The following is a 12,041-nucleotide window of genomic DNA, read 5'->3' as shown; positions in this document are numbered from 1 at the left end:
ACCATCAAGTAAATTACTTTTGAATTTTAAAATAATCAACTTGATGAACTACAAGGTCTATCTTGTAAGTTTAATAATCACACTCAGCCAAAATAATATACCTATAAACAATATTTGAACATTTGGGTAAGAGTTACACAATTTTTGCACTAAAGAAATAAATTTAATTTTTTTGAAATTTTTTTTTTTTCAAAGGGGCCATAATTCTGCCGCAAAATGGGGAAAAAAATGAAGGTTATCAAACACGCACATGAAAATGACCCGGTTTTTTGAAAAAAGGGTAAGAACTGTTTTATGTTTTGAGAACAACTGGTAAATTTTAAAACCATGTCTCGAGAACTTTTAGTAATCAATTTGGGTTAAACAATCTGACCAGATAATTTAAAATGCCCATTATAATTGTTTGTCTTTGTTTGGGTTTAACGCTGTTTTTCAACAGTATTTCCCTTATTTTAAAAAGGACAGTTAAACCCAACCTTTTCCTGGTTTCTGTACCATTTCAAACCTGTTTTTTCCGCAACTTCCCCACATGAATCAAGGTGGGGGACGAAAGATTTTTAGAAACAATGTCTTTTATCAAAATTTTTCCCCGGGGAACATGGGCCCAACCCGAGGAACGGACTCACGACCCACGAACCAATCCGTACATCACAGGGGCCTTTTCCCAAAAGTTTCTGGGTAAAATTTTGATAAATGAAGGGCAATAACACCTCTGAAAATCATCACACCTGAAATTTTCAGAATATCTTCAAAACATGGCCCTTTACCCAAAATCACTCTTATGACTTTTGGGGGTAAATCAGTCCAGTGGTTCAGAAAGTTAAAGGGGGAAAACTTTGGGGACAGACAACGGACAGCCCCCATTTAAATATTCCTCCCCCCCCTTTTCCCCCAAAAACATGTGGGAGACAAATTCATAAAGATATGGGAAAAGTAAGTACCTGTGGAAAAAGCAGAAGTTTTTCACTGCAACAAAACCCCCTGATGAAATCCCAGACATGAATGCAATAAGATCAGTAAGGGAGGTGATTGTGACGCCAACACCAGAAACACGTAATGTCTCTGCCATTTTTTCTCTTACTGTCTTTTTCGTTTGTGCCTCGGATACACCAGACAACAGTAGAAACAGGGCACAATGCCAATTTCCCCGAAAATATCTTTAAATTAAAAAAAGAGAAAACTGAAAATTATTTTTGTTTGTAAACCCTAATCCCCCTTTAGACCACTGCAAAAGATTTTCACGAAGGCCAAAATGGCCTAAACCCCCCCCTCAGAAACAACCATAACAGGGGTAAACATGTTTTTCTTAGTGATTCATAGAAACAAATTCAACCCCAAATTTTTATTAAAATTTGGGCCAAAAAATGTGGTGGGTTTAATGTAAAAAAAGTAATTTTTCCCTTTCCCTTTTAACCTAGTGACCTAATTTTTTTAGCCAAGATGGCCTACATTCGAACTTGACCCAGAAATTTTAACAAGGGCAATCATTTTGACCAAATTTTTTTAAAACCCCAATTTAAAAATATAGCCTCTAAACACAACAAAACATTTTTTTTTTTAGTTTGGGCCTACGAAACCAGTTTTGACCCCAGATGAAAGCAAAAAATTTAAACGTGACTTTAATTTCTAAAGGCTATCATTCTGACCCAAATTTTATGAAAATCAAATTTAAAATACAGTCTCTATCGCATTTCACAAGTTTTTCTTTTATTTTTTTCCTAGTACCCCATTTTTTTTTCACAGATGACCCATATTTTAACTTGAAACCCAGAATTTATTAAGGGAAAACATTCTAAAAAATTTTATGAATATCCATTAAAAGCAGCCCCTATTTCGACCAAGGGGTTTTCCCTTTTAATTTTTAACCGAGTGACCTATTTTTTGACCCCAATGACCCATAATTTAAACTCAACCCCAGACCCTTCCCTGGGAAAAAAAACATTTTGATCAAATTTTTATGAAATCCGGGATAAAATGCATCTCCTATTAAAAATACACAAGGTTTTTCTTTTATTTGACCTAGAGACCCATTTTTTTTAAACCCCAGAAAACCCAAAATTCGAATTTTACCTAAATATTACAAGGCAATCATTCTGATTGAAATTCATAAAGATCAATTTTTAAAAATACAGCCTCTAAACGGATACACCCAAGGGTTTTTTTATTGATTTGACCTATGACCTAGTTTTTTTTAACCCCCGATAAACTATTTTTGAACATGGTCTAGGGTTTCTCAAGGTTGTCAATTTTGACCCAAATTTTTATGAAGATCAGTTGAAAAATACAGCCCCTATCGCATACAAAAAGGTTTTTTTTTTTATTTGACCCCATGACCTAGTTTTTTTAAACCCCCCCTGCCCCCCTTTTTTCAAAATTGGCCTAGATTTTATCAAGGTTATCATTCTGACCAAAAATTTTATGAAGAACAGCTTAAAAAAACAGCCTCTATCGCATGCACAAGGTTTTTCTTTGATTTTACCTAGTGACCTAGTTTTTTTACCCCCAAAAAACCCATTTTCGATTCGGGCCCAATTTTTAAAGGGTTTTAAGGTTTCATTCTGACTAAAATTTATGCCAAACAAAAGAAAAAAAAAAGCCTTTTTTCGCAAACCCAAAGGGTTTTTTTTTTATTTGACCTAGTGACCTAGGTTTTTTACCCCCGAAGATCCATTTTCCCAAAATTGGCCTAGATTTCCCGCAAAGGGAAACATTTTGACCAAATTTCATCAAGATCATTTGAAAAATACAGCCCCTATTGCATACACAAGCTAAATGTTGAAAAAACGACGACAGACAACAGATAAACCGGGGCCAGGACATCGAAGGGAAACAAAAAAACTAAACCCGAGCATTTTGAGCTAAAAAAAAAAAGAAGCACATCTTTTACAGCTAAAAAAGGGGCCCCCAATGGCCCTAGATCCCTCATCAATACTACTATTGGGAAAAAAGGGGACAACTTCCCCTTTTCTGTCATATTTTTTTTAAAAAATCTAAAAAATTCGACAATCTTGGGAAAGGGTAACTAAGGAAAATTTTTTGTAAAATTAGTTTAAAATCGTGTCAGCATTTCCCCACTAAAAGATATTTAAAGATTCCCCTATATACAAATTTTTGAAAAAAATCACCATTTGAACAACTTTTTTAGAGGACCCAAAATGGAACACCAGGCCAAAATTTCATCAAAATCCCTTCAAAAGGTTTGGCAATGTCATTTAAAGAAAATTTTTTGACAAATGAAAGCACTTTCACACACAAGTCGGATGCACCCTTTATCACAACAGCTCGCCAGGGGCACTTTGTGCTTAGGTGACTAAAATAATTCCAAAAACAAGACATCCCGAAAGACAACTTTATCCCCGCCACTGTTAAAGGATAGTGAAAGGCTTAATGGTTAAATTTTGGGGGGAAACACTGACATTGTTAAGTGTAATTTTTTTAAATCCATGTATGAAGACATCAAGAAAATTTTAAAATGCTTTTATGGGGTTTAAGGAGAAAACAGAGCGGGCTCAAACCCTTTTACCTTTAAATTCCGAAACCCTTAGCCGACAAAGACTCAAGAGTTTTGCAAATTTCTTGATGAGGTGATCATTTGAAACCCAAAATTTCATGAAATATCCCTTTAAGGGGTTTTGGACATACAGAGCAAACACAAAATGGAAGGCTCAAACCTTTGACCTTGATTTTTGACCTTGAGCCGAAAATTGGGTGAAAAAAGAGTTCTTTCACATCGTTTTGATGAGGTGATTTATTTTACCCAAAATTTCAAAAAAATTCCCCTTTAAGGGATTTTTGAGATACAGAGCAGAACTAAATGGAAAGGGTAAAACCCCTTTACCTTGGGTTTTGTGACCCCTTTACCTTTAGCCAACTGGGTTTCTCATGATTTTTGCCATCGACTTTAGAGGTAACATTTAACCAAAGTTTTATGAAAAACCTTCAAGGGGGTTTAAAAAGATACAGTGCGGACCCAAAAGGAAGGCCCTTAAAAAACCTTACCTTGAGTTTCCCGAACCCCTTTTCCCTTTATTTGTCAAGGTTTTACTCATAGTTTTGCACATCCCCCTTGATGAGGAATCATTTGGGCCCAAGATCAATTAAAATCCTTCAAAAAGGGGGTTGGAATACAGGGGTCAAACCCCTTTTACCTCGATAAGTGACCCGACCTTGAGCTGACAAGGCTTTACCCACAAGTTTCCCGCACATCACCTATAACAATTGAAACCCAAAATTTCATAAAAATCCTTTAAAAGGGTTTAAAAGCGGACCCCAGAATGGAATGCCAAACATTTGGGCCCCTTTAGTTGTGAACCCGAAACCCTTTAACCAACAAGGGTGGCTCATGAGTGTCATGAAAAACCTTCAAAAGGTTTAATTTAAAACAGAGCGGGGCACAATTGTTACGGACGGGCGGATGGGAAACCCTTCGGATAACCCCCAACCAAATCGTGGCCGGGGGAGTAAATTTAAAAGGTTATCAATCATAATATTTATAAGATGTTTTTTTACATAAAAACAAAAAAACCCCCAATTAATCTTTGGGAAACCCCTTTCAGGAAAAACACTGACTCTGAAAACCCCTCTTCCCAAAACACTACCAAGGCCCAAGGTAAGTCTGATACAATTTTTGCTATTCACTGAAACCTTTTAAGAATCATCCAGCCATTTTTTTTTTTCTAGACCCAAATCTTTCTATCCTCAATGTTTACATTTCCCCTCTCCCTTTTTACCCTTTTTTCAAAAAACCCAATTTCAGAAATTTTTAATAAAGTTTTCCAGTACACCAAAGAAAAAACAGTTCCATATAGATAAAAACGTATGTTGGGCAGACAGCCAACAATAATAATTGGTTGGGGAAGGGAAAAAAAAGGAATGACTAATTAGATCAAACATATAAAAGTCCTGTAGTATTACCAATAATAAGAAAGGGAACCACTCCCACAAATTTTAAAAAAAGCTGACTCCAGCAAAAAGAACAGAGACCAAAGCTTGCAAAAATTGCCAACCACTGCCAAATTCCCGCCCAAATTCCAAAAGCCAAATCCCCCTTTTCCAACCTAACTTTTACCGCAAATAAAAAAAACACTCCCCAAAAAGTGTACTGTTACTTAGAACCTTCTCACATCAAAAATTTAAAGTTTAAAAGGAATTTTTTTTGCCAAAGAAGATATCAAAAAATTTTAAATAAAAAATAAAGCGACTTGTTCACACTAAATCATGTCCAAACTCTGTAAAGAGTGAATTTTTCCCAAAGTTTGGGAAAAAAATCCCTGACTTAAATTTCCCCATCACTGTGAAAGAGTAAACCCCTTTTATATACAATTTCGTCTGAAAACCCAAAATTTTCTAAAAAGACAACAGATGACATTTTTAATTTTCTTTTTTTTCCCAAATTTTCAGGGCAGACCTAGAATTTTTGTTAGGGTTTTTCAAGGAGGATAGAAACACGCCCCTTCAGAAATGTTTTGGCAAGTATACTTTAAATAAGGCAATCAGATTTATATTTTTACAAAGTTTGAAAAAATTTTAAAAAGAACAAACTGGAATATTTTAGCTTTTCATTGCACGGTTCCCAGTACCCCAAATTTTAAACAATAAAAATTAATGATAATATTTTGTGAGCAAAGCAACCCGAAATGTTTACTAAAATGACTAATGTTCCAAATTTTTTTCCATCAAAAAATTTCATCACACTGGCTTTAAGGGAATTTCATGACAGCTGGGCCCCTACCACCCCAAAAGGGGCCCTAAAAACGACAAAAAAGCGGTTTGATTTGTTTGGATACCCTAGTCCCCCCAAAAAATGATAAAAAAAATTTTAAATCTGTAAACTCTTAAGTTTCTGAGAAAAGGTGGACCTAAACAAAAATTTTTAACCAAAGCCGACGATCAAGTAACAATACCTCATAGATTTTTTTCAAGAAAACAGACCGACTAAAAAAAATATAACAGTAAAAACTGTAAATAACATAAAAGAGCCCGCCTTGAAAAACCAATTATAGTTGGGTTTGGGCCAGCATGGATCCCCGACCACCGCGTATCCCCTGCGTCTGGGCCCGGGTCCCTGCTGTTCGCTAACAGTTTTTTTCCCAATTGCAATAGGGTTTGGGAAAACGAACCCGCATGGATCCCCGACCGAAATGCGCGGAAAGCGCAGGCCGGTCTGGAAACCATGCTGGCGCAAAGCCCCCTATGGGTTTGGGTTTTTTCATGGCCCCGGGTCAAAAAAAATTTCCAATTTTTAATCATCTTGAGAAAAAAAACCCCAAATTTTAAAATTGAACCCCATGCTCACAAATTTATACAACCTGTGACAAAAAGGGAAATTCCCCCTTCAAAAACAAGGGATAAAAAAATACCACCTGGAAGAGAGTGTTTTCAAAGAAAGCAATGCAATCACAAGCCCTTGTTCCCCGCAAAAAAACACTATATCACCCCCGTCAAGTTGTTTTTTCCCAAATCCCTTTGTTCACCGAATAGTAAAATTCCAATGCTATATCTATGTACTTTGGGTTTTTGTATCCCCCATTACATCTTTAAAATTTTCCCAACTTCAAAAGGGAAAAAAAAAAGGAAAAAATTTTTTACCATTTTTTTAAAAAAAAATTTTTAAAGACTTAAACCCAAAGACTTAAACCAAAAAATGTCTTTCTTCATAGTAAATCCCCCCTCTGAAGAGCACAACCATTATTTTTTTCTCCCAAATGTTTTCTCCCGGCTGGGAAAATCTAGGGCCCCGGGGGATTACAATAAAAAAGAAACCCCAATTTTTTAAAAATTTTTTTATATCTGAAACTCAAACCCCAGGCATGGGGTCTGGGATGGGAACACAAAGACTTCCTGTTTTTTTATGGAGAACGTTTTTAAAAATTTTGGGTAAAATCAAGGGATAATTTTTTGGACAGCAATTACGGGGCTCAGGGGCAGCAAAAACCCTTTACCTTAAAGGGCTGGGCCATGTTTGTGACAAAAAGTCTTTGGGGTTTTTTGGGAATATAAAATCCTTTGCAAGGGGGGGCAGAGAATTGGGGTTGGATACTGACTCCCCCTAAAAAATTTTGATGGGGAACCCGTGTGGGCCCCTTTACCCGGAAAAAATACATGCCTTAAATCCCTTTCCACATGGGGCAAAATCACCCGACAACAAACAAAAAAACAATTTTCTCCCTACATATGGGGGAGACTTTTAAAAAACCTCCCCCAATGAATTGTGGGCCTTTACCTTCGGGACCCCAATACAACCTAAAATTTTTTCCTTTTTTAAACCCAAGCTAAAACAAGTTTTAAAAGGTTTTGGGGGGGGGTTTTGGGGGGGTTTTTTTTGGAAAAAAAAAGGGTTTAAAAAGATTACATATTCTCCAAAATTTTTTTTTATTATTTTTTGAAAAAAAAATCCTTGTAATTTTCAGGGTTTCTTAAGATCTTTTTATTTTTTCAAGATTTTTTTGAAAAATGGTTAAAATTTTTGACTGGGAAAATTTTGCAAATTTTACAATTGACATTTTAAAAATTTTTTCCCGGTTAAAATATTTGCCCCAACCCCTTAAAAAATGGGCCATAACACAGTAGTTAAAAGGAGAAAATTTCTTGCCTTGGGGTAAAGAACAGCAATATTACATGTTGTACTATCACTACAAACCCGGGCCCAAGGGAAAACCCCTTTCTAAACCCACCCACTGTTTTTGCTTTAAAAAAAATTTTATTTTTGTCTTTGATTTCCCCAAACGCCACACCCTTAAAAAACAAACAAGTGTTAAAAAAACACAAGCATCCCACAACTGCCACCCAGGCCTTTATTTTTAAGGTTAAAAGGGTTTGGGTATACTGGCAAAACATCTGCTCTTCTCAGAAAGGCATTGTAACAATTTTTTGAATATAATTATTGGGCGTTAAAAAAAACCCTGGCAATAATTCACCTGTGGGAAAAATTAAAATTTTAATACCTTGAAAAAAATTTGCAAATTTTTAAAACATTCATTATTTACTCTTTGCTTTTTTTTATGCTGGGGGATGACTGATTTTGCATTCCCCCAGGTAAATAAAAAATTTTCCTGACCCCGTCCCGCACATCCATGCAGCTGATCAAAAAACTGCATGTTCGGGCCCTTCATTCAGTATGTTTCTGGTAAGGCCCCTTTTGCCGTTTAAAGGTACTGGGCCCCAAAATTTAAAGATTGGGCAATTAAATTTTTCAGAAAATTTTGCAAGGTAAGAGCTAATCCTAAAATTTAGGATGAATAATGTAAAAGGGCTATACATACCCCTTGCCTTAACCCCCCAAATGGGGGGCCCGATTTTCTGCTTCGGTTTTCCACCCCTTTTTTGGTATTCCCCCTGTCATCCCAGGGTCTATCTCTCCTGGAAATTTTTACAATGTTTTCGTATATAAAGGGTGAAATAAACATGTTTCAACATTTTATTCATTCAATTAAAATGTCGGAAGTTTTTCCCCAAATTTCACACAGGTTTAAAAAAAACAAAAATTGTTTGTTTTTTTTTGGATTTTTAAAAACCCAGACCAATTAAAAGGGCATAATGGCAACTTCTAGCCTTTTTTACAGTGGAGGAAACCAAAGGGCCCCCCCCCTTTTGTTTTATTTTAAATTCAAAAGGGGGGCCCACTTGGGAGAACCATCGACTTCTTTCAGGTGTAGGGTGCAAAGTTATTTTTTCTTCAGGGGTTTCATTTCTATGCTTCCCCAAGGAACCCGCAGGGGGGCCAGGCAAATGTAAACTGTCATGGAGCACATATACTCAAAATCAGGTCAAACCCGGGTCTTTGATTAAAATTTTTTGCACTAAACCTAAATTTCGGAGAAAAAGCTTATTGACAGTTCTGGGCACAATTTTTTTGGGTTTTAAAAAATGGCACAGGAAAAAAACCCAAAAGCAGATAAAGGGAGGTCAAGGTCCTATTTATCAAGGCTGAAAATGGGACAGTCCCTCATGGGGGGGGATCATTTTTTTCAGTCCTTGCACTTTTGGAACCCTTTACCTTGACCTACTGATCTCTAAAAAAATAGGGGTCATCTACTTCATGTGCCCAATCATGCTACCAAATTTGAAGATCTTTACTGGATCAAGCAGTTCTCAAGTTATTGAACAGAAACCGTTCAGGCCCCTGTTACCTTGACCTTTGACTTTCTGATCCTAAAGTCAATGATTTACTGCATTAGAAAAGAGTAATTACCTCCTAACAATGACGCATAAGACACTGTTCCCAAAGTAGATGAGCTGAACTCAGGATAGGTAACCTTATCACTATCTACTGCAGTAAGAAATTCTTCATCTGTAAACAACTCCCCTTCCACAACACAGCGATTGTTCATCTTAGCACAGATGTCGTACAGTTGATATGACTGGTAAATAAAACACGGAAACAGTTTAGTTGACCAGTACATGAATCTTGGAAACAGTTTAATTCAATGGTATAAATAAAACAGGGAAACACTTCAATATAACTGGTATATGAAACAGTTGGAAACTGAGTTTACATAACAAGGAAACAATTTAGAGAACTAGTTTATCAAACAAGGAAACAATTTAATTGAACACTACACTACTGAAAACCCATTTTGAATTTCCAAGTACTTTATTTCATGAAAAAAAAGCTGATTTTTACGTTTTCAATTATTTTGCAGAGACTTAAATTTGCACTGCAAATAGCATTATTTAAAGAAATGTTTTCCCACAAACCATGTAAACTTTAAAAAATAAGACATGCAAAATTTAGAAATAACCTATCAGTCTACATTCTGATATGGCTGGTATTTTGACATTTGTGACCTTGAACTTAATATTCATGAGTATTTAATCTGTGCTAAATCAAATCCACAAAATTTAGCACTAATTAGATGCTCTTAAAATAATAAAGACTTACAGTATATCTATTAAACATGGACACAATTTAACTAGAATGACCAGTATACAAAACATGGTAAAAGATTTAGCTAACTGCTACAGGAAATATGATAACAACTAGAGATGTTTTTGAGAAAAGCGCATGTCTCCCACGACTGCCTAATCAACTAAATAGTAAATCAGTCTTTATATACTGTTTACTTAATCCACATGTGCATGCGCTTTCTTGACACCAAAAGGACACCTATACTACTAATAGTATAGGCGCCAGTTTGGGGGCAAAACTGCTCAAGAAATCAGAGTGTTTTTGGTAATTCAAGGGCCATAATTCCGAAGTGCCTAGGCCAATTTGGCTAGTTATTGAACTTGGCCGAGCACTTATTGGCAGACACATTTTGTTGAAGTTTGGTGAAGATTGGATGAGAAATTTTCGACTTCGAGTGCGGACAAGCTTTGTGACAGACACACACACACACACACACAGACAGACAGACTGGAGTAAATCAATAATTATGTCTCCCACACCACTGTGTGGTGGGAGACATAATTTAACTAAACAGTTAAACATGGAAACAATTTCAATTTCAGTAAATTGTATACAAAACTGTTGTAGAAGATAAGGAAACCGCGTTTTGAAGAATGTAGATTTGGGTTTTTTTAAATGATACCTTTATGAAATACAAAAGAAATTGTATATAAATCATATATACATGTAACTATTACCAGTTATTTTACATGTAACTATTACCGGTTATTTTAATAAAAATTTTCTGTCTAGGTCTTCTCTGCTATCATGCCAGAATACCTTCTGATTTAAGATGTATAGCAGGAAAGATTTGAAAGTGAAGAAAGACAGGACTGGTTAAGTAAGTGTGCAGCCTAATGGGGCATAATACGTCTGTTTGTAAGTGGAATCATGTGTGGTTGTAAAATGGGTGCATAAAAAATTTGGAAAACAAATCATGATCATGACGGCCATAAGTCACTCGCTTGACATTAACTATTTGACTTGGATATATATGTCATTACTTTATTATGAAAGATAATAACTATGTTTAGTGTGATATTAGAAAGGACAAAAAATCATGGAGATCCAAGCAAAAAAATTTGATTTGAAGTGTGTAAATATTGATGTTTTCTGTAATTTGACCAAGTTCACAAATGCTACTGATTCTAAGAAGACAAACATTGCAGCCAGATTTCATTTTAATATTATGTAAATAATGACCTCTAGAGAGATATCATGGTTTTTCTACAATTCTGCCTTTATCCAGGTATGGTAGAAAATGGAGCAAATTGAGTATTTTAAGCTTTTTTATGACTGACACGGTTACCATATAAACAAGAGCTGTCGGATGACAGCGCACTCGACTATTCGAAGAACTGATTGAAGAATGGGGTCAAAATATTTCCATAAATTTTCAGACAAAAGAAAAAAATGGATTCAGCAAAAAATGTTCCTGTATTTGTGGATTTCGATTAGTCTTGCACTAAATGGCAATGTGTGACCATGATGGCAAATATGTTATTAAGTTATATGTTAGGCAAAATATGGACTTGTATGAAAAATTTAACTAATTTCCAAGTCCAAAAAGGGTCATAATTCAGTCAAAATAGTTGACAGAGTTATGTACACTTGCCTACAGATGGAAATCATGTTGATACACTAGGGTTAAAAGTTTCAAAGCCACAGTTCAAATAGTTTTGACAAAAATTTCGAAGTCGAAAAAAGGGCCATAATTCAGCCAAAATAGTCAGAGTTATGTACTCTTGCCTACAGATGGAAATCATAATGATAAACAAATGTTTAAAGTTTAAAAGCCATATGTCAAAATAATTTTATAGTCTTGACAAAACATGGACATATACCAAAACAGAACCAATTTCCAAGTTCAAAAAGGGCCATAATTCAGCCAAAAAAGATGAGAGTTATGTACTCTTGCCTATTGATAGAGACTATAATACTGAACAAGATATAAAAGTTTCAAAGCCATTTGTCAAACACTACACAAAATATAAACTGGTACGAAAAACTTAACCAAGATTTCTAAGTCAGAAGGGGCCATAATTCAGCCAAAATTCTTGATGGAGTAATGTACTCTTGCCTACAACTGGATCTGGTGATGGTAAACAAGAGTTGAAAGTTTCAAAGCTTTATCTCAAAAGACTTTGTCAAAATG

The 12,041-nt window shown here is 35.4% G+C and overlaps 1 protein-coding gene across 1 annotated transcript in view; it reads right to left on the bottom strand.

Moving 5' to 3' along the window:
- Positions 1-12,041, bottom strand: part of LOC123554362 (uncharacterized) — a 41,739-nt gene that overhangs the window by 8,345 nt on the left and 21,353 nt on the right. The window contains exon 6 of the mRNA XM_053547130.1: positions 9,191-9,359. Coding sequence (XP_053403105.1) covers positions 9,191-9,359 — 169 coding nt within the window. The remainder of the gene's footprint in view (positions 1-9,190; positions 9,360-12,041) is intronic.

This window comes from Mercenaria mercenaria, chromosome 7 (genome assembly GCF_021730395.1).
Source record: "Mercenaria mercenaria strain notata chromosome 7, MADL_Memer_1, whole genome shotgun sequence".
In the NCBI taxonomy this organism is placed as follows: domain Eukaryota; kingdom Metazoa; phylum Mollusca; class Bivalvia; order Venerida; family Veneridae; genus Mercenaria; species Mercenaria mercenaria.
The sequence above is the reverse complement of the archived record's forward strand: the minus strand, read 5'-3'. Positions and strand labels throughout refer to the sequence as shown.